General features: G+C 49.1%; 1 protein-coding gene across 1 annotated transcript in view; it reads left to right on the forward strand.

Annotated features, from left to right (window-relative positions):
- Window positions 1-21,817, forward strand: part of NPAS3 (neuronal PAS domain protein 3) — a 1,680,342-nt gene that overhangs the window by 783,678 nt on the left and 874,847 nt on the right. The window contains exon 3 of the mRNA XM_085627416.1: window positions 14,511-14,593. Coding sequence (XP_085483542.1) covers window positions 14,511-14,593 — 83 coding nt within the window. The remainder of the gene's footprint in view (window positions 1-14,510; window positions 14,594-21,817) is intronic.

A 21,817-nucleotide genomic window follows, 5' to 3' on the forward strand; every position in this document is an offset into this window, starting at 1 on the left:
GGCCAAAAGCAAGTTGAGTCCATCAGTAAGTCTAAAATCAGGTACAAAACACTCATATCTCAAGGGTTAGGCTACTGTACAGAAATGGCGACTTTTAAACCATAAAGCAAACGCATGTGCTTTGTTATAAAATATTTTACTCCCAGTGACAAACAAAGTCAGGAAAATAGTTGTGGTTCAGAGAAGGAGACTTTTCATGACTGGAAGGACATTCGGTGGACATTGCGTGTGCTTTTCTGCTTCTGATTGGTTGTTTGGCGTTAAATAAAACTTGAAAGTAATGTGCACGTTTTTTGTTGTTGTCATTAATACCCACTTTTTTTTACATCTTACATAGCGAAGCACCATCAGTTAAAACCTGGTGGCAGGCGCCCCTGAGAACACCAGCGTCAGGGCAGCTTGTGCTCCGCTCCTGGTTGCGCGACTGCTAAAAACCAAGGCCAATGCTATTTGCGTCTGTTTTACAAATAGCAATTTGGTTTATTTGTTCCAGGCAGAATTTTCTTACCATCATTGTAAAAAAAAATTTTAAGGATGCTCCGTGAATTTTTGCAAAACAGACTGATGTCCTTTTATGCCTTTATTCAGTCGTACAACTATTTTTTGACATGTAATTGCGAAAGCGCTATAATTAGGTGTTAGTAAAGTCTAGTAGTTGTAGCTCTAATGTGCTAACCCATGCGAGCAGCACTTGTATGTGCCTGTGCTTACTTGCAATATGACCGCTAGAGAGCTGTACTATGCAGTCAGCTGATTTTCCATACACTTTATTTATTTAAAATATTTATGGTTAACAATATATATTTCTTGCCTTTAATTCCCTGTACATTTCTCCAAATGTGTTTTTTGTGCGTGGATTTAAATGTTAATTTAGAATTTAAAAAAAGCAGCATATGCATTTCTCCTTCAAAAGATAATATGCCACCTAATTTATAAATGTACTCATTGGCTACATGACCATATTTGGTGCCGAGGCGAGCTCTGCCATGAAGTTTTGATGGCCAGAAGGGTGGGCTGGGTAGGGAAGCAGCACAGGGGAGTCCTGGGTGACTGTGTCATCAGTACTTTTTGTAACCCGAGAGTAACAGCACATTTGATTGGGGTCTTTTCCCAGGGCCAGCACAAGGCCAATAAAGTCATGAGTCTTCCCCTTGCCTACTGCCACAGGCCCTTGGTTAGCCAAACACCCAATCTAGTCTACAGAGAGGATGCAGAGGGTCCCACGCATGTCCACCCACATCTTTTAACATCCGGGTTCAGAATCGCTTCTGGCCCGTGGGAAGCCTGAATGACATGGACTGACTCGGAACGGTGCACAAAAGCCTGTGTGTGTCCCACTGGATGGCGATCATTGCGTGGGCAGGCATTCTGATGAATATGGCCTGAGAACAGTTTCGGCAAGTTTACCCGCTCCACTCATCCCCGGATCTTCAACGACATTCACAGTGTTGTTTAGACTGTGGAAATGCTCTTTGCACTACAAGGGGCTTGAGAAATGGTCCCTATATCTTCAAACTTACTTTTCCCATTAGTTTTGTTCTTACATTGAACATTGTTTTTTAGGTCGAGCCTAGAGGCAACGCGCATGTGCTGCTCTGCGAGGCATGCTTTATTGGAGTATGCACTTGAAGCCCCGCCTACTCTCCGCTCATATTTGTCATTGGCTTGTGTCATTGTCTTGTGTAAATGCTGACTTCTGATTCGTAAATAGGCTTGTTAGTCTATCCTTAGCACCGCCTTATCTTCATTTGTAACCTCCCATGGGGACTGGCCCTTTTACTTTGGTTGGTACACTGTGCGTGTTATTTAGTCTATAAACACTATTTTCATTATCGACTTTCTCTCACTGCAGGCAGGACATGCGCTGCTTCAGCTGGAACCGCTTGAGTTTTTTTAAGCAGCACGGCCGCGCTTTATCTTCTGTTTTTAAATTAACAACATGGGCGCCCACTTTCTCCTTAACACGGGCGCCCGTTTTTAATAACAACACTGGCGCCCTCTTTCACTGACGTGCCTGGCTATTTCCTCGCTTAATAGGTACCTTAGCACTGACCTGAAATGCAGCGGTCAGTTTACAGAAGGCATAGAAACATCAAACCAGGTTTGGGAGAGAAAGGTGTGCAGTGCCACTAGGGCCATGGGACTGGGAACAAAGACACTTGTTATCTCCTGGTCCCGACCCATGCTTTGTCAAAAAGTACAACGCCATTTCCATTTTAATCACTCCCAGTCTTTCGCCCATTTTAACGTTTCCCATAAGCGTATGAAGTAACGTTAGATGACCCGCCCTCCGACCACCCGCTTATGTATTTTGCGCCATTACCGAGGCTTGTTCCACTCGAAACGTGGTTCAGGATGGTTGCGTTGCAAAAACAAAGCATCAATGTGATATTTAGCGCGAATGCGTGGGCTGCATGTACATCACGATGCAAACCAGAGCACGAATACCATATGGTATAGATTTTCTGTTATTCATAGGTTTTAAAGAAAATTAGATGGTACCATGAAGGGTGGGAGTAATCAAGCAAAATGGACAAAGGGAAGGAAAGAGCAATACGAACAACAGGAACGTAAAAACGCACTATGATGCACCCAGTGCTGGCTGCAAAAACAGCAGTTGATGGACAGAATGCAGAACAATGTCATACATTCACCCCAGTACAGCGATCTGGGCCTAAATCCATCGTTTTTTTGCTCACCATGCCATTCCAGTTTAAACCCAGCCATATATAAATCAGTCTTGATCATGTGCCTCATGGGAATAGTTGAGCCGGAACTGCCAAGCCAGGTTCTCCATGGACTGGAAACAAGCATCCTAGGACCGGTTTCGGGGTTTCACCCCTCATCAGCCAGGATAGCTTGATTCCAGTGGCATGGAGAACACGGGACCCACGCCTGGGCATACCCGTCCCACTCGGGGTGAAAATGCAAAAACAACAATTGATGGACAGAATGCAGAACAATGTCCTACATTCACCCCAGTACAGAGATCTGGGCCTAAATCCATCGTTTTTTGCTCACCATGCTATTCCAGTTAGAACCCAGCCATATGCAAATCAGTCTTGACCCTGTGCCTCATGGGAACAGTCTAGCCCGAACTGCCAAGCCAGGCCCTCCCTGGACTGGAAACAAGCATCCTAGGACCGGTTTCGGGGTTTCACCCCTCTTCAGCCAGGATAGCTTGATTCCAGTGGCATGGAGAACACAGGACCCACGTCTGGGCATACCTGTCCCACTCGGGGTAAAAATGCAAAAACAACAATTGATGGACAGAATGCAGAACAATGTCGTACATTCACCCCAGTACAGAGATCTGGACCTAAATCCATCGTTTTTTTGCTCACCATGCCATTCCAGTTTGAATCCAGCCATATGCAAATCAGTGCAAACTGGGGTGGTGTAGTGGGCAAAAGAACAATGGATTTAACCCAGATCTTTTGACTGGGGAGAATGTTTGCATTGTTAGCATTCCGTCCATCATTTGTTTGCTGTAACACTTTTCGCCCTAATTGGGATGGGTATTCCCAGACGTGGGACCCGTGCTCACTCTGCCACTGGATTCAGCATTACAACAAACAAATGATGGACGGAATGCTGACAATGCATACATTCTTCCCAGTCAAGAGATCTGGGTTAAATCCATCGTTCTTTTGCCCACTACACCACCCCAGTTTAGACATGGCCATATGCAAATCAGTCTTGACCCTGTGCCTCATGGGAACAGTCCAGCCCGAACTGCCAAGCCATGTCTTCCCTGGACCGGAATCAAGCATCCTAGGACCGGTTTCTGGCTATCAGCCGTCATCAGCCAGGATAGCTTGACTCCAGTGGCGTAGTGAGCACGGGTCCCACGTCTGGGAATACCCATCCCACTTAGGGCGAAAAGCATTACAACAAACAAATGATGGACGGAATGCTGACAATGCATACATTCTCCCCCAGTCAAGAGATCTGGGTTAAATCCATCGTTCTTTTGCCCACTACACCACCCCAGTTTAGACATGGCCATATGCAAATCAGTCTTGACCCTGTGCCTCATGGGAACAGTCCAGCCCGAACTGCCAAGCCATGTCTTCCCTGGACCGGAATCAAGCATCCTAGGACCGGTTTCTGGCTATCAGCCGTCATCAGCCAGGATAGCTTGACTCCAGTGGCGTAGTGAGCACGGGTCCCACGTCTGGGAATACCCATCCCACTTAGGGCGAAAAGCGTTACAACAAACAAATGAGGGACGGAATGCTGAGAAGACATGGCTTGGCAGTTCGGGCTGGACTGTTCCCATGAGGCACAGGGTCAAGACTGATTTGCATATGGCCATGTCTAAACTGGGGTGGCGTAGTGGGCAAAAGAACGATGGATTTAACCCAGATCTCTTGACTGGGGGAGAATGTCTGCATTGTCAGCATTCCGTCCATCATTTGTTTGTTGTAAAGCTTTTCGCCCTAAGTGGGATGGGTATTCCCAGACGTGGGACCCGTGCTCACAACGCCACTGGAGTCAAGATATCCTGGCTGATGACGGCTGATAGCCAGAAACCGGTCCTAGGATGCTTGATTCCGGTCCAGGGAAGACATGGCTTGGCAGTTCGGGCTGGACTGTTCCCATGAGGCACAGGGTCAAGACTGATTTGCATATGGCCATGTCTAAACTGGGGTGGCGTAGTGGGCAAAAGAACGATGGATTTAACCCAGATCTCTTGACTGGGGGAGAATGTCTGCATTGTCAGCATTCCGTCCATCATTTGTTTGTTGTAACACTGGATTCAGGCTAGCCTGGCTGAAGAAGGGTGACATACCCTCAAACCGGTCCCAGGATGCTTGTTTACGGTCCAGGGAGGACCTGGCCTGGCAGTTCGGTCTGGACTGTTCCCATGGGGCACAGGGTCATGACTGATTTGCATATGGCTGGGTCCAAACTGGGGTGGAATAGTGGGCAAAAGAACAATGGATTTAACCCAGATCTTTTGACTGGGGGAGAATGTTTGCATTGTCAGCATTCCGTCCATCATTTGTTTGCCAGTGCTGGCTGCGTCATATCACTTTTTTCCTTATGGCTGGTAGAGAGGCACCATAGATAACGGGAGGGAGGGGGGAGGGAACAAGCAACACAGACAATGGGAGGGAGGGGGGAATAAGTGACACAGCGAGGATGGGGGAGGGAACAAGCAACACAGACAACGGGAGTTTCTGGGAACAAGCAACACAGACAATGGGAGGGAGGGCGGAGAGAATAAGCAACACAGAATATGGGAATGGGGAACAAGTGACACAGATAACAGTAGCGAGGGGGAGGGAACAAGCGACACAGATAATAGGAGGGAGGGGGAGGAAACAAGCAACACAGACAATGGGAGTGGGAGGGAACAAGCAACACAGACAATGGGAGGCAGGAAGAAGGGAAAAATCAACACACACAATGGGAGGGAGGGGGAGGGAACAAGAAACACAGACAATAGGAGGGAGGGGTAAGGGAACAAGTGACACAGATAACAGGAGGGAGGGGGAGGAAACAAGCAGCACAGACAACTGGAGGGAGGGCACAGGCAACACAGACAACGGGAGGTAGGCGGAGAGAATAAGCAACACAGAGAATGGGAGGGAGGGGGGAGGGAACAGGAACACAGATAACAGGAGGGAGGGGAAGGGAACAAGCAGCACAGACAACTGGAGGGAGGGAACAAGCAACACAGACAATGGCAGGAGGGAACAAGCAATGCAGACGAGAGGTAGGGGAAGGAAACAGGCAACACAGACAATGGAAAAGAGGGCAGAGAGAACAAGCAACACAGAAAATGGGAGGGAGGGGGAAGGGAACAAGTGACACAGTTAACAGGATGGAGAGGAAGGAAACAGGTGACATGGACAATGGGGTGGAGGGAAAAAGCAACATGAACAACGGAAGGATAAAAAAGCACTATGAAGCAGCCAGTGCTGGCTGCATCATAGCGTGTTTTTCCTTATAGCTGGTGGAGTGGCAACATAGATAACAGAAAGGAGGGGGAAGGGAACAAGCTGCACAACCAATGAGAGGGAGGGGGATGGACCAAGCAACAGAGACAATGGGAGGGATGGGGAGGGAACAAACGATATGGACAATGGGAGGGTCAGAGTGGGGATGGAACAAACAACACAGACAATGGGAGGGAGGGGGATGGAGCAAGCAACACAGACAACTGGAGGGCGGAGGAGGGATCAAGGGACATGGACAATGGGAGGGTGGTAGGGGAAGGGAACAAGAAATACAGAGCGCTGGAATGAGGTGGAGGGAGCAAGCAACACAGACAATGGGAGGGTGGTAGGGGAGGGGAACAAGAAATACAGAGCTCTGGAATGAGGTGGAGGGAAGCAACACAGACAATGGGAGAGGTAGGATGTAACAAGCAACATGGCCAATGGGAGGGTGAGAGGGAGAGGAACCAAGCATTACAAACAGTCAGAGGGAGGAGGAAGGGAACAAGCAACACAGACAGTGGGAGGGCAGGGGTAGTGAACAAGCAACACAGACAACAGGAGGGAGGGGGGACGGAACAAATTACAGATAACAAGGGGGAGAGAACAAGCAACACAGACAATGGGAGGGAGGGCGGAGAGAACAAGCAACACAGACAATGAGAGGGAGGAGAAGGGAACAAGCAGCACAAATAACGGGAGGGGCAGGAGGAAACACACAACATGGACAAAGGGAGGGTGGGAGGGGGAGGGAACAAGCAATACAGACAGCGGGAAGGAGGGTACAAGCAACACAGACAAATGGAGGGAGGCGGGTGAGGGAACAAGCAACACAGACAATGGGAGGGTGGGGGAGGGAACAAGTGATATGGACAATGGGAGTGTGGGACAGGGGAGGAAACAAGAAACACAGACAATGGGAGGATGGAAATAAACAAGCAACAAGGACAAAATTGACTGGGGAAGAAGAAAGAAAAAACTGTGCCTCAATCACAGTGCTAGCTGCGGATTGACACAATCAGTATTTGGTCCATGCTCCACGAAAGGAAGAAACAAAAGAAGAGGAAATTAACCCAGCACACGCTGACTAATTTGTAGACAGCAAATAAGAGTGGCAATGAAGCCAATGAACGGCAAACAATGGGCGGGCCCCAAGCCCAGAGCATGCACTGTCTCAGGTGAGACCTAAAAAGGCAAAAGGTGTGGGGGCGGGGGTCAATCCTGTATTTGTTTGCTAAACATATGAGCAGCTGTGCTTGTGTCCATGCATGTGTGCTGTACCTATCTGCACACGCACTCACCAGTGACCCAGGGATACTCAGGTGTGTGTCTGCATGTGGTGCACATGTTCATGTACTGCATGCAGAGATCAGGAATATCCCGGGTGATTGGGACAGTGTGTGTGTGTTTGTGCGCTCGATCCATTGGCCAGGAAAAAAAAGTGTGTCCGTGTGCTGCCTGCAGTAACCCACATATAGGAAAGTATGTTTGTGTATAGTTTAAGAACAGACACGAGGGAACCTTCCAAGCTGCACCACCATTACCAACGAATGAATCCAATAAGTCAAATTCATATACGATTCTGCAGTTAATCCACTCTTCACGTCATGTTTTCATTTTTTTTTCACCCTTGTTTCTTCAATTCATTTTACTCATTCTCTTGTCCATCCACAGTTTTCCACAAAACCACAGGAGAATCAAACGTTTTCACATGCCACGATTTATTTAAAACACCCAGTGCATTTTGGGACAACCCTTCATCAGGGGCATCTAAAACAGAACATTGTTTACAACTAGGCCTGGGCGAAAATTTCGTTCCGTTCGCGGAAATTGCGATAATTTGACATTTTCGCATTCCGCGGGGAGCGCGAAAATGTCAAAAATTCCGGTTTCCGCAGCTTGGCGATAATTTGTTTCTTGCTCGCGCTGTCAAATAATACATTCTCGCGCGCGCGCGATCGCCTTACCTGAATCCCTGCGTTCGCCGACAAGTTTTCTTGATCCGGTCGCGTTCTCCATGAGATGTTGTATTGTTTTTAGCCATTTGCGCTGTCTCGCGACAGTTCGTGCCCGCAGTGACGTCATGCGTCGCGCGATCATGTCTTTCTTCTCGCGATCATGCACCGCGAGACAACTCAAAACAAGATGGCCGCGCCCGCAAGCAATCACATGGGTAAGTTGGCGACCCGCAACCATGAAGAAAATCTCGCGAACATGCCGGAAAAAAACTTCCGCATCTTCGCAATATTTCCGCTTGTTTGCGATAATTTTAAACATTTTCGCGATAATTTGCGAAAGTTAATTTCGCAAATTCCGCCCACCTATTTACAACCCATCATGTCAATAAAACCCTGATAATGCGAAGCATAAACTGAGAACAAATCTGTTCTTTATATTCCGGTGAATGAATCTTTGAAATGTGATTCTGTGCTGCTGCACCTATGTTTCCAATCTATAGCGATGAATTAAAGCACCAACCTCGGTTCAACTTCCTGGCTATCCCCATTTTACGCATATGTCAATTCTGAACGTCCGATCTTGCTTGTCTGCTCCTCATCCCTCTAATCTCTGTTCCAGCAGAATGCCAAAACCCCAACGTGCACTCCTATCCCCGTGTCTATTAATGGCACTTTTCAAATCATCCTTGTCTCTACAAAAGCGCCACAATCCTGCCCAAAGGTACACCTCCCGTGACAGGTGCCCGTCTGGACCTTAAAACCCTGTGTTCAATGTCACTCCTTGTTAATATCTTGCCATTCCACAATGTGTACCCACACAACTTTCACTTTGTGTATAGTGTACCCATCCCCGTGGCTGTGTGCTGCCTATTCATCTCCAGATGTGTGTGTGTGTCTGTGTGTGTCTTTGTGCGCTCGATCCATTCGACCAGGAATAGACAAGTGTGTCTGTGTGCTGCCTGCAGTAACCCACATATAGGGAAGTGTGTTTGTGTATAGTGTACCCATCCCCCTGGCTGTGTGCTACCTACTGATCTCCAGATGTGTGTGTGTGTCTGTGTGTGTGTGTGTCTGTGTGTGTTTCTGCGCTCGATCCATTGGACCAGGAATAGACAAGTGTGTCTGTGTGCTGCCTGCATTAACCCACATACAGGAAAGTGTGTCTGTGTATAGTGTACCCATCCCCGAGGCTGTGTGCTGCCTATTGATCTCCAGATGTGTGTGTGTATCTGTGTGTGTGTGTGTGTTTGTGCGCTCGATCCATTGGACCAGGAATAGACAAGTGTGTCTTTGTGCTGCCTGCATTAACCCACATACAGGAAAGTGTGTCTGTGTATAGTGTACCCATCCTCGTGGCTGTGTGCTGCCTATTGATCTCCAGATGTGTGTGTGTGTCTGTGTGTATGTGTTTGTCCGCTCTATCCATTCGACCAGGAATAGACAAGTGTGTCTGTGTGCTGCCTGCATTAACCCACATACAGGAAAGTGTGTCTGTGTATAGTGTACCCATCCCCGAGGCTGTGTGCTGCCTACTGATCTCTAGATGTGTGTGTTTCTGTGTGTGTGTGTGTGTGTGTGTGTTTGTGCCCTCGATCCATTCGACCAGGAATAGACAAGTGTGTCTTTGTGCTGCCTGCAGTAACCCACATACAGGAAAGTGTGTCTGTGTATAGTGTACCCATCCTCGTGGCTGTGTGCTGCCTATTGATCTCCAGATGTGTGTGTGTGTCTGAGTGTGTGTGTGTGTGTGTGCTGTGTACAGTCTTTGATTTGCGGAACAGATCTGCGCATCAGCCGCCATTGGCTGCTGATTGGCTGCACCGCGGGGTGCAAATCTGCCTTTGGGGATGACGAGATGCAACGAATCGATTTATTGTAGCGAATCACACTGCAGAATCATAGCGCAGCCGTGACGCACCTCGGAGCTCACTGTCGGGTTATGTAGACATCCTGCCCTGGTGCTTGAACCGCCATCAATGGATTTATATCAGAAGTCTGGGCTCTCCCCAGGGAGGGAGGAGCTCTGTGGCGCTGCGTGAAACTCCCCCCCCCCCTCCCCACCCCTCCTCCGGGTCAAATCCAGGGCTCAAGTCCTAAAACAAGAAGTGGGGGGACTCACTGACGTAGGCAGACTGTGTGTGACATCACTGTGCGTGACATCAAAGGAAGTGACGATCACAGGAAGCAACATCACTGAGTGTGACATCACAGGAAGTGACATCACGGCACATGACATCGCATGACGTCATAGGAAGGGACATCAGATCTTAAAACCTAACACGTTTAGCAGGTCAATCATTAGTACATTTGAGCACATTACACTATTTAATATATGTTATTTTCATTGGAGTTGTGGCAAAATATTGAGGCAATCCAGGTGCAAAATCTGGGCCTCAACTTTTTTTTTTAAACCGTGCCACAAAGAAATTGGCAAGAAGGAGAAATATGGCAGTAAATCTGTCCTGCTTCATTGGTTGCAAAGTCTGTATTTTAAAATATGTTATGGGGCTAAGGCGCCTGCTGCAGAGATCTTTGTACCCCAGGTATATCTCAGGGAATACAAATGTTGGTGAGATATCTCTGGAGGATAATATGTTTGTGGTATTGGGACGAGTAGATGCACTTCTCATCCCATTGCAGGGTGTCGGAGCGCTTTACGTCACTACTGTAGTGCTAAAGCGCTATAGAAGAAATAAAACAACATAGTGGTATTTACATTATTTGTGTAAATACTGGGGCAACCAACACATGTGCCATTCTTACAGCGCATGCGTATATATCTCTTATACACAGGGACTGACCAATGCCAAAAGCATTTCTCTCTTCAGTGCCTGTGAAGTGATGTCTTTGGTTTCCCTCCACTGGATGTAGGTTTGAGGCTCCTGGACGCTCCCAGCCAGGATACTTCAACAAAAAGAGGTCTATAGGCCCCTTAACTTCGGCCATTGTTGTGGGCCCGGCTTGCATCTGATAAGCCCCTTCTCCTCCGCAAGCTGCTGCTCAGAACAGAAGCCGATAATGTGCAGGAACTGATGAAAGAGTCCTGCGTCAGAAAATGGCGCCCGGATGAGCTTGGCACATTCCTTTAAATACGGGAGAAGTAGGAGGAATGTGGCGCTCCCCTGAAAGCGACCAGCTTTGTAGCAGGGTGGACGGCGTCCAGCCTCTGAAAATAGTGGGTACACTGCGTTTACCATTGCTGGGGGTCTGGTCACATCCAAAGTAGGCGTTTACTTTCATCTCTCGTGTTTAGACCCCACCCTACCGGAGGCAGCCGTGTCCCTTCCTCTGGTTTAATCCACAAATCATATTCCGCACCATGGCTAGAAATGGAAAGGAATCTCACACGCCCTCCGTACGACACCAATAACAAGGGAACTATCTTCACCTGCAAAGCGCACCATGCAGTGCGTGTTCACTCACAGCTGCAATGTAAGAAATGTGGCAGCACAGTCATATATATATATGAATTATTTGGGGAGGGGGGAGGTCGCCGAGTGGAGCGTAACAAAGTTCAACGGAGGTGCTTTCCAACTCCGAGGAACTTCGCGTAGATGCCTGTGCCTGCTCCGACCAGGGTTAGACATGAGTGCATAGCTATCATCCCAGACAATGTCATAGTGGACACACACACGCACACACACACACCCCCGGGGTGGACAGTGAGGAACCCTTGGTGGACAACAGCAAGCACAGGCCGGTGAGCCGTGACATTAACAAGCACTCCAGCAAAAGGCCTTGTAAAATGTGCATAACCCCGACATAATTATGCTTACTCTTGTTACTCGTAATTTCTGAAATTACGCTACTTACCCGTATCATAATTATGCATTGTTTATGGTAACATTTGAGCACAGTTATGCCATTTGCTGAAAAAGAATTTCTGCCGATGCACATGAACGAAACGAACTGCAGATCCTGATGGGCTACTGCTTGCCGTGGTCTCATGGGGCCCGATTCACAGAACTAACTTAACCCCTTCCCTGCTCATGACGGAACCACTCCGTCATGAGCCACGGTCGCGCTGTGCTCATGACGGAGTTGTTCCGTCATGCCGCGGCCGTTGGCTGTCGCTCCGCCCACGCGGCGCCTTTTCCCCGCCTGTGCGGGCGTCTAACGTAAGTGGGCGGCGCCGTGACAGATCCACTCCGTCATGAGCACAGCTCACCCGTGACTCATGACGGCGTGGTTCCGTCATGAGCATGGCAGCACCACGCACACTTAAAACACCCCCAGCGCTGCAGCGGAATTCACGCCGCAGCGAAGGGGTTAAGACAAAATCCTAAACTTACTACCATTTTGGTATTCACAGAAGGCACTTACTCATTTCGGTATTCACAGAAGTTAGCAGTTCTAACTTTAGGACTCCTAAATGCCTTCTGTGAATACCGAAAGTCTTAAAGTTAGGATTTTTCTCAGTTTAGGAGTAGTAAAGTTAGGACTACTAACTTTAGGACTACTAAGGGGCATATCAAAAACAACCGGCGATAATTATCGCTGAGTGCACTTAGCGCTCGGATAATTATCGCCGGCTAGCGCCGATTTTTATCACTGAGATAGCGTGCTATTAGCAACGCTTATCTCATCAGCAATAAAAATCCTAGCGCTAACTGGCTAACGTGAGATTATCGCTGGAAACCCAGCGATAATCTCACGTTAGCTAGTTGGTAGGGACTCACAAACTTAGCCATGATATCCACCTTCCATAGGATATCATGGCTAAGTCAGTCCTGAAGCAGGCGCAAGGAAAGTAGCGATAACAGGGGTTATCGCTACTTTTCCTGACGCTATGCTTCATAGCGTTAGGCATGCTGACAGGAGAAATGTCACTTAGCGACATTTCTCCTGTCATGCCAGGTCAGGAACGCCCACTTTGAATCTCATTAGAGATGCAAAGCTGGGTGTTAGGAATCCTGACGCTAAAGCAAGGTTTCACGCGTTAGCGTGACCTTGCTGATTAGGTGATAAAACTATCGCCGCTTTTCGGCCGAAAACGGCCGCAAAAGCGGCGATAATTTTTTATCGCCTGCTTGTTGATATGCCCCTAAATGCCTTCTGTGAATGCCGAAAGTCTTAAAGTTAGGATTTTTCTCAGTTTAGAAGTAATAAAGTTAGGAGTCCTAACTTTACTACTCCTAAACTGAGAAAAATCCTAACTTTAAGACTTTCAGTATTCACAGAAGGCATTTAGGAGTCCTAAAGTTAGGACTCCTAACTTCTGTGAATACCGAAATGAGTAAGTGCCTTCTGTGAATACCAAAATGAGTAAGTGCCTTCTGTGAATACCAAAATGGTAGTAAGTTTAGGATTTTGTCTTAAGTTAGTTCTGTGAATCGGGCCCATGGTTTTTGTGCACCTGCATCTCACGTCCAAAGCTGATGTAAAGATGAATTCCATGCTAAAATACACGGCACAATGACACTTTTGCACTTTGCATAAATTGTATAATCTGTCTTTGAATTATTATGCGAAATTTCAGATGAAATATGTGAAATTATCTCCAGGAATTGTTTCCCGGAACTACTGAAATGTGAATTACGCAAATTTTGCACGCCCCTAATTCAGACAAGTCCTGTGAACGACTTCAACGCCACATGATACACCGCATTCACGCACGATCTGGTCCTGCCTCAGACTCACAGACTACTGGAGTACGTCACACCGACACTGTCACATGTATAAGGCAGGAGAGACCTCTATGACGGCGCGATGTGAATCTTGGGGTCATGATAGGACATACAAAAGAGAGAGTGGGCTGCAGGCATCGTGTCTTATCGTTAGTGCCACCCAAGGGCCACAACTCCTGGCCTTGGAAATCTCCCAGGCCACCTAGAGTGTGTGATGGGAACCAAAAACGAGGAGATGGGGGGAGGCTGAAACTGCAGTGATTGGCTATCTCTAAAAGGACTGGTGTGAAGGGCATGGCGTGGGCTTGGGGTGTCCAAGCAGGGACCTGTCAGGCCCCTTCAAACCATGGATGTTAGAGATGGTCTGGTAGTTTCGATTGAGAGGTCAATAAACAGGGCCACTGGAATTATGCAATTGTGCGGTGTTTTTCGCATAATTATAGATTTGCCGCATAATCCACCAATTTCTGCATAATCTGCAGATTTTAACCCAAAAAAATGTTTCTAAAATGTTTCTAAAATGTTTCTAGCTCAAACGGTTTTAAAGATACTAAAAGCGCCCCGACACGTGTTGCTGCACAGTGAAAGGCCCTTTGCAAGGATTGGCTGGCCATCTTTTTGTTGCTTGTTGCTATATTTGAGTGTTGATCTGGATCAAATGAGGTGCAACCAATTCCCAGACAGTGTTAGCAAGTGTAAAAATGAGAAAGCAATGACATAATTCTATCATAAAATATGGTACAGGAAGCTGCATAATTTGCCCATTGTTGCTGCATAATTTACTCACCCATGCCGCATAATTTGGCCCTCACCTGCCGCATAATCCCAGTGGCCCTGTGTATAAATAACACCAAGTTTCTTCCTCAATTTAAAAGGTGCATGCAATTGTTAATTGATTGTTTTCAGGCAGCATGAAATACCGATAGAGATATAACCCCTGCACCCGCCCCTGCCCTGATGGCTCTTGTCTGCTCCAGTTATAGGCTCGCAGAGGAGACGCAGCCCCAGCTCCACGGCTCTCGACGTCTTCGAGCACCACCTGGGAAGTCACATCCTGCAAGTAGGTCTCCCGCCTCCACGGGCTCTTTCTCATCACAAACCGACTGTTGCTTACATGTCTTTGTACCATTTTTCGAAACCAGTTCCTTCTTTAAAAGACGTGGCATTTAAAGTTTGTAAAGTTTGACAAGTTTATTCACAACTATATTTTCACTGTTCAAACTGCATCATGTGCCCCCTCGGTTCTGAAACTAACGTTCTGTTTTTGGTCGGTGGCCTGAAGCCCCGGGTGTGGGTGTGCTGTAGACAATCTTCAGTTACAATTAAACGTAAGAGTGTGGGTAAAGAAGAGAGCGGCTCAGGAGACCCTCTCTGAAGAGCCCTGCCCTCAGCGGGCACACTGTCCATCGCTGTACACAGGGAGAGAAAATGCGAGACTGTTATGTATGAGCCCCTATGTACCCCAAGATAGGCCTGGGAAGCTGCACCTACATTGGTCCTACCTTGCTCTACATAACAGCTCTGGCGCTGACCTTTTACCTAGTTAGGTGCCAAATAAATGTGGTGTGGTTTTCTTCGTAAACTCGCCTCATTTATTATGCACGAGGGTTCTTAGTATCACAGCAGGAATACCATCTTCTGCTTAATAACTCTGTACAAAAGTCACCGATATCGTCATCCTTGGACGACAGGCCCACAGTACCATGACACATCTAGGTAGAACCCCTGAGGATACCTTTCGGGTATATAAGCACCACCTCTTCGCTGGGCAAACCAGAGGAGAAGCTTCCATGTTGACATGAGACGCTGAGGTCCCTGCACGCAGACACTCCTGCACACAGTGGTCTGCCATACCTTGTGGGGTGCCCAACTCAAGACCAATATAGGGTCCTTCATTCTCTCCCATCAGGTAATGGGGCTGGCTCTTTCCTGGGGGGATTCTTGGCTTCACATCTACATACATGCTAGTACATACATGCATCTTAGGAGTACACATGATTACTGCCATGTATCGATATGCCTGCATGTATTCGCTGTTTTAGCACTGTGGCAGAATTCTACCTTTTATTTACTCTGTCTGTGCTTGCAATCATATATATATATGTTTCTGTCAAATGGTTGGGGCAGCACACATATTTTATACTAGAATGACTCTAGTTCAATAAATTCTTATTGAAAACATCCCCAACGTTTATTCTGTGTATCTCTCTGAGAAGAAGTGAGCACGAGTGACTGAGCGAAAAGTACTGCACTGTTTCCACGATCCCTGAAGGATCAAGGTTGTCATGTTCGATAGGTTGTGAGGGTGTCTGGAATCAGTCTGGACACAAATCCCTTAGTTTATGTTGTCTAAATGCACAGACCCTATAGATTTGTCGGAACTACTCGACAAGACCATGTTTATCTCTTCTTTGCAGGGGGCGTCGATGCAACTGGAGACCCTCCTTGTTTCTGGGAAGGCAGATCATGGAGCAGTGGAATCTGCTCCCCTGTACCCTCGGAGCAGGCCGGCTCCTGATCAGGAAGACCGACACCTCCAGCACCTCCTCTGTCCCCTCACCGGCGCTGGGGGCTGGGGTCCCAGTACAGTCTGGGCAGCTGTGACATAAGACGTGGGCTGGGTGGTAAACTCCGCTTCTCCAGCGTTTTTTTTGTCCACTCCATGCTCAACTTAGAGCACGTGATTTCCGAAAAACTCCACCAACCACCAAACGGTTCATCAACGGTTAGTTTGTGAGCGCACGCGATAAAATCAAGCACTAGACCACCTCCAGGCGAGATTTCTCAACATAAGGGGGTCACGGTAGGCCGCTACTGCTCACACTGAGAAAGCTCTTGCTTGTCTTTAGAAAACTACCACTGGAGCAGAAAATCTACTTCAGCCGCAGAAAGAAGCAGCGCCCGCTGTGGTGCTGCAGGGCGACATTCCCGCTGATTTCACCGTGCGGGACAAGCTCCCAGCGCTAAAAATCAGTGCGAGCAGCTCAACGTACCAAAACTATGCCTCCCGCGGAATCTCGCAGAGTTATTGGATGACTCTACAAGGTGAAACTCTGCGTGTTCTACCCACCCCTATATAATACCCTGTTTCGACTGCTGTGCCTTCCAATGTGCCTGCACCGCCAGTGGCATTGACGTGTGCCAGCCACTGACAGCGGCCCACACTGTTCTTGGTTCACAAGCAGGGCGTGAGTCTCCGTGGGACTGTTGCTGCATGGGGTTTTAGGTGTACACCAACATGTACTCCACCTGCGTTCCATGGTGCCCCTGCCCCCTCAGTATGCAAAAACAACTGTTGATGGACAGAATGCAGAACAATGTCATACATTCACCCCAGTACAGAGATCTGGGCCTAAATCCATCTTTTTGTGCACACCATGCCGTTCCAGTTTGAACCCAGCCATATGCAAATCAGTCTTGACCCTGTGCCTCATGGGAACAGTCCAGCCCGAACTGCCAAGCCAGGTCCTCCCTGGACTGGAAACAAGCATCCTAGGACCGGTTTCGGGGTTTCACCCCTCTTCTGCCAGGATAGCTTGATTCCAGTGGCATGGAGAGCAAGGGACCCACGTCTGGGCATACCCTTCCTACTCGGGGTGAAAAATGCAAAAAAAAAACCTTGATGGACAGTATGCAGAACAATGTCATACATTCACCCCAGTACAGGGATCTGGGCCTAAATCCATCATTTTTTTGCTCACCATACTGTTCCATCAATTGTGTGTCTTTTACATTCTCGCCCTAAGTGTGCCAGGAATGCCCAGAAGTGGGTCCCGTGCTCTCCATGCCACTGAAATCAAGCTATCCTGGCTGAAGTGGGGTGAAACCCCGAAACCGATCCTAGGATGCTTGGGCACGATTCACAGAACTAACCTAAGAAAAAATCCTAAATTTACTACCATTTTCGTATTCACAGAAGGCCCTTACTCATTTTGGTATTCACAGAAGACACTTACTCACTTTGGCATTCACAGAAGTTAGGAGTCCTAACTTTAAGACTCCTAAATGCCTTCTATGAATACCGAAAGTCTTAAAATTAGGATTTTTCTCATTTTAGGAGTCCTAAAGTTAGGACTCCTAACTTTACTACAACTAAACTGAGAAAAATCCTAATTTTAAGGCTTTCGGTATTCACAGAAGGCATTTAGGAGTCCTAAAGTTAGGACTCCTAACTTCTTTGAATACCGAAATGAGTAAGTGCCTTCTGTGAATACCAAAATGAGTAAGTGCGTTCTGTGAATACCAAAATGGTAGTAAGTTTCGGATTTTGTCTTAAGTTAGTTCTGTGAATCGGGCTCCTTGTTTCTGTTCCAGGGAGGACCTGGCTTGACAGTTCGGGCTGGACTGTTCCCATGAGGCACAGGGTCAAGACTGATTTGCATATGGCCATGTCTGAACTGGGTTGGCGCGGTGAGCAAAAGAATGATGGATTTAACCCAGATCTCTTGACTGGGGGTGAATGTTTCAATTTGTTCTGCATTCCGTCCATCAATTGTGTGTCTGTTGCCCGACCCCTCAGTAGGCATGGAGAGAAGGCTGGCAGCATCAGAGAGTGCGCTGCCCCCTTGCTCATGATCCATGATGCCATCTCTTTCCGCAGGTGTGTGCCCACTCGATGTGCTGCGGTTGTAAGTAAGGGACCCACGCAGTGAGTGAACACTCCGTGTGATGCAGGGTTCCTCATCGGCTTGTAGCCATTCGAGCTCCCCCTCTCCTTGCAGCAGCCTTCGGGGCCGGTGCACTGGGGCCCTGCTGCTTTCTCCCCTTGGCACAGTGCACCTACACCTCCGAGATGTGCACCTAAATGTGCCCTTGTGGTAGGATCTTCCCCCAACCTATTCCCGACATTCAGCACAATTTGATGAGCACAAAATGCACACTTGTGTCGAAAATGAACACAGGGTGCCTTTTGCGCTACGAAATAGCGCTAAGTGCTGCAGAACACGCAGCGCGAGAGGCTGCCTGCCTCGCCCAATGTGCTGACAGTACCATGTTTCTCAAATGACTCTTAATTACGTCAGCAGGAGTAATTGCATCATTATTGTTACTTCTGAATCCAAGAGTAAGGCGGGATTCCAGAAATGACACTGATCACTCCGGCGTAACTGAAATTACGCCCAGACCAAGCCTCGAGGACATGAATGGGTGGTTTGACTGCCGTTGCCGTACCAAACCATTGATCAGACACTGGAACGGAAGTTGTGGTGCGATCTGACGTGCGCAGGGGAAGCTAGCCCTCTGGGGCAGTTCCGTTGTTGTCAATCATGTGGGACCGCCCCCAGGAGAGCAGACACTGGTCCAGGAGGACAGCTGCAGGCTCCCACTGAAGTCTTCTTACACGAGAAACTTTTTTTAATGAAAACACCTGTCCCTTTAAGATGCCTTGGCTGCTTAAAAAAAAATGTTCACAGGATAACTCCAATAAGTAGCAACCTGCCAAGTTCATATTCCTTAGGTTACGCCCAGATACCCCCAGGGGTGGCCGTGCTGCAATATACTCATGTTGAGTGATTGATTAATAAGGTACGGTGTGGAGTTACCATGCGACCTTGGAGAGAGGTCACCCAAAAAATTGCATTTCTGTTCTCAATGCTGGTGGTGCACACTTTGCACATAACTGGTTTGCAAACAGATATTAGTTCATCGGGTCCTAGGTCCCCTGAGAGACCCCTCCTCTGAGACCTCAGTGACAGAGAGCCCCCTGTGAGGGTCAGCCTCCCACTAGAACTGCCTGGTCCCCGCACCAATCCTCTCTGTGGCATAGCGCCCAGAGGTCCAGCCTTCTGCTGGAAGTCTCTGTTCCCCCCGACTGTCATCTCCTCAGTGACAGAGAGCCCCCTGTGAGGGTCAGCCTCCCACTAGAACTGCCTGGTCCACGCACCAATCCTCTCTGTGGCATAGCGCCCAGAGGTCCAGCCTGCTGCTGGAAGTCCCTGGGCCCCCTCAGTGACAGAGAGCCCCATGTGAGGCTCAGCCTCCCACTAGAGCTGCCAGGTCCCCGCACCTATCCTCTCTGTGGCATAGCGCCCAGAGGTCCAGCCTTCTGCTGGAAGTCTCTGTTCCCCCCGACTGTCATCTCCTCAGTGACAGAGAGCCCCCTGTGAGGGTCAGCCTCCCACTAGAACTGCCTGGTCCCCGCACCAATCCTCTCTGTGGCATAGCGCCCAGAGGTCCAGCCTTCTGCTGGAAGTCCCTGGGCCCCCCGACTGTCATCCCCTCAGTGACAGAGAGCCCCCTGTGAGGCTCAGCCTCCCACTAGAGCTGCCTGGTCCCCGCACCTATCCTCTCTGTGGCATAGCGCCCAGAGGTCCAGCCTGCTGCTGGAAGTCCCTGGGCCCCCTCATTGACAGAGAGCCCCCTGCGAGCCCCAGCCTCCCACTAGAGCTGCCTGGTCCCCGCACCTATCCTCTCTGTGGCATAGCGCCCAGAGGTCCAGCCTTCTGCTGGAAGTCCCTGGGCCCCCTCAGTGACAGAGAGCCCCCTGTGAGCCCCAGCCTTCCACTAGAGATGCCTGGCTCCGGCACCTATCCTCTCTGTGGCATAGCGCCCAGAGGTCCAGCCTTCTGCTGGAAGTCCCTGGGCCCCCTCAGTGACAGAGAGCCCCCTGCGAGCCCCAGCCTTCCACTAGAGCTGCCTGGTCCCCGCACCTATGCTCTCTGTGGCATAGCGCCCAGAGGTCCAGCCTTCTGCTGGAAGTCTATGTTCCCCCCGACTGTCATCTCCTCAGTGACAGAGAGCCCCCTGTGAGCCCCAGCCTTCCACTAGAGCTGCCTGGTCCCCGCACCTATGCTCTCTGTGGCATAGCGCCCAGAGGTCCAGCCTTCTGCTGGAAGTCAATGTTCCCCCCGACTGGCATCCCCTCAGTGAGAGACAGGCCCCTGTGAGGCTCAGCCTCCCACTAGATCTGCCTGGTCCCCGCACCTATCCTCTCTGTGGCATAGCGCCCAGAGGTCCAGCCTTCTGCTGGAAGTCTCTGTTCCCCCCGACTGTCATCCTCTCAGTGACAGAGAGCCCCCTGTGAGGCTCAGCCTCCCACTAGAGCTGCCTGGTCCCCGCACGTATCCTCTCTGTGGCATAGCGCCCAGAGTTCCAGCCTTCTGCTGGAAGTCTCTGTTCCCCCCGACTGTCATCCTCTCAGTGACAGAGAGCCCCCTGTGAGGCTCAGCCTCCCACTAGAGCTGCCTGGTCCCCGCACCTATCCTCTCTGTGGCATAGCGCCCAGAGGTCCAGCCTTCTGCTGGAAGTCCCTGGGCCCCCTCAGTGACAGAGAGCCCCCTGCGAGCCCCAGCCTTCCACTAGAGCTGCCTGGTCCCCGCACCTATTCTCTCTGTGGCATAGCGCCCAGAGTTCCAACCTTCTGCTGGAAGTCCCTGGGCCCCCTCAGTGACAGAGAGCCCCCTGCGAGCCCCAGCCTTCCACTAGAGCTGCCTGGTCCCCGCACCTATGCTCTCTGTGGCATAGCGCCCAGAGGTCCAGCCTTCTGCTGGAAGTCCCTGCCCACCCTCCCCCCCCCCGACTGTCATCCCGTCATCACTGAGGACCCCCGTCTGCCCCCCGTTCCCTGATGGAAGCACCTGCTCCCCTAAGGGCCCCCCTCGGTGACAGAGAACCCCCGCAAGCATCGCCTGTTGAAAAATCACCGAACTAAATATAGAGAAATGCCAAAAGTAAGGGGATATTTGCATATGCAAATGCGCCTAATTGGTACTGCTTGCCTCTACAGGGATTTTTCATTACAAACTGGAGTGCTACATTGTTCATTTCATATTGAGTAATTTAGTAACTAATGAGACCAGTTTGCACTAATTTGCATATGATAAATGAGCTTAATTGCAGTAAATAACTTGGAGGCATAATTAAAATTAGTTAATTTTTGGTGTTTTGCTCGGCTTTTGAAATTCATGTATGTACAAACCACAGGCAGCCCTTTCGCAGGTTGCAGAGTGTGTCCATGTTCCTCTGTCATGGTTTAAATAATATTAAATATGTCTGTTCAAGGAGAGTTCGACTGGAGTCCCTGGACAGAGGTGCAGCATCTGGAGTCCCTGGACAGAGGTGCAGCATCTGGAGTCCCTGGACAGAGGTGCAGCATCTGGAGTCCCTGGACAGAGGTGCAGCATGCTATGAAGAGACAGCACGGATTCCAATGGTTGGCTTCGCTGTGTTTCCTTGATTGAAACTCAGCGGCGCTGCGTTCTATTCTAGTCCTTTCAAGCACACCATGGGGCTTATTTACAAGCCCCTTGCGCCATCTGTACGTCACTTTTCCCATGTTAAAAATGAC

Source organism: Triturus cristatus, chromosome 9 (genome assembly GCF_964204655.1).
Source record: "Triturus cristatus chromosome 9, aTriCri1.1, whole genome shotgun sequence".
Lineage (NCBI taxonomy): Eukaryota > Metazoa > Chordata > Amphibia > Caudata > Salamandridae > Triturus > Triturus cristatus.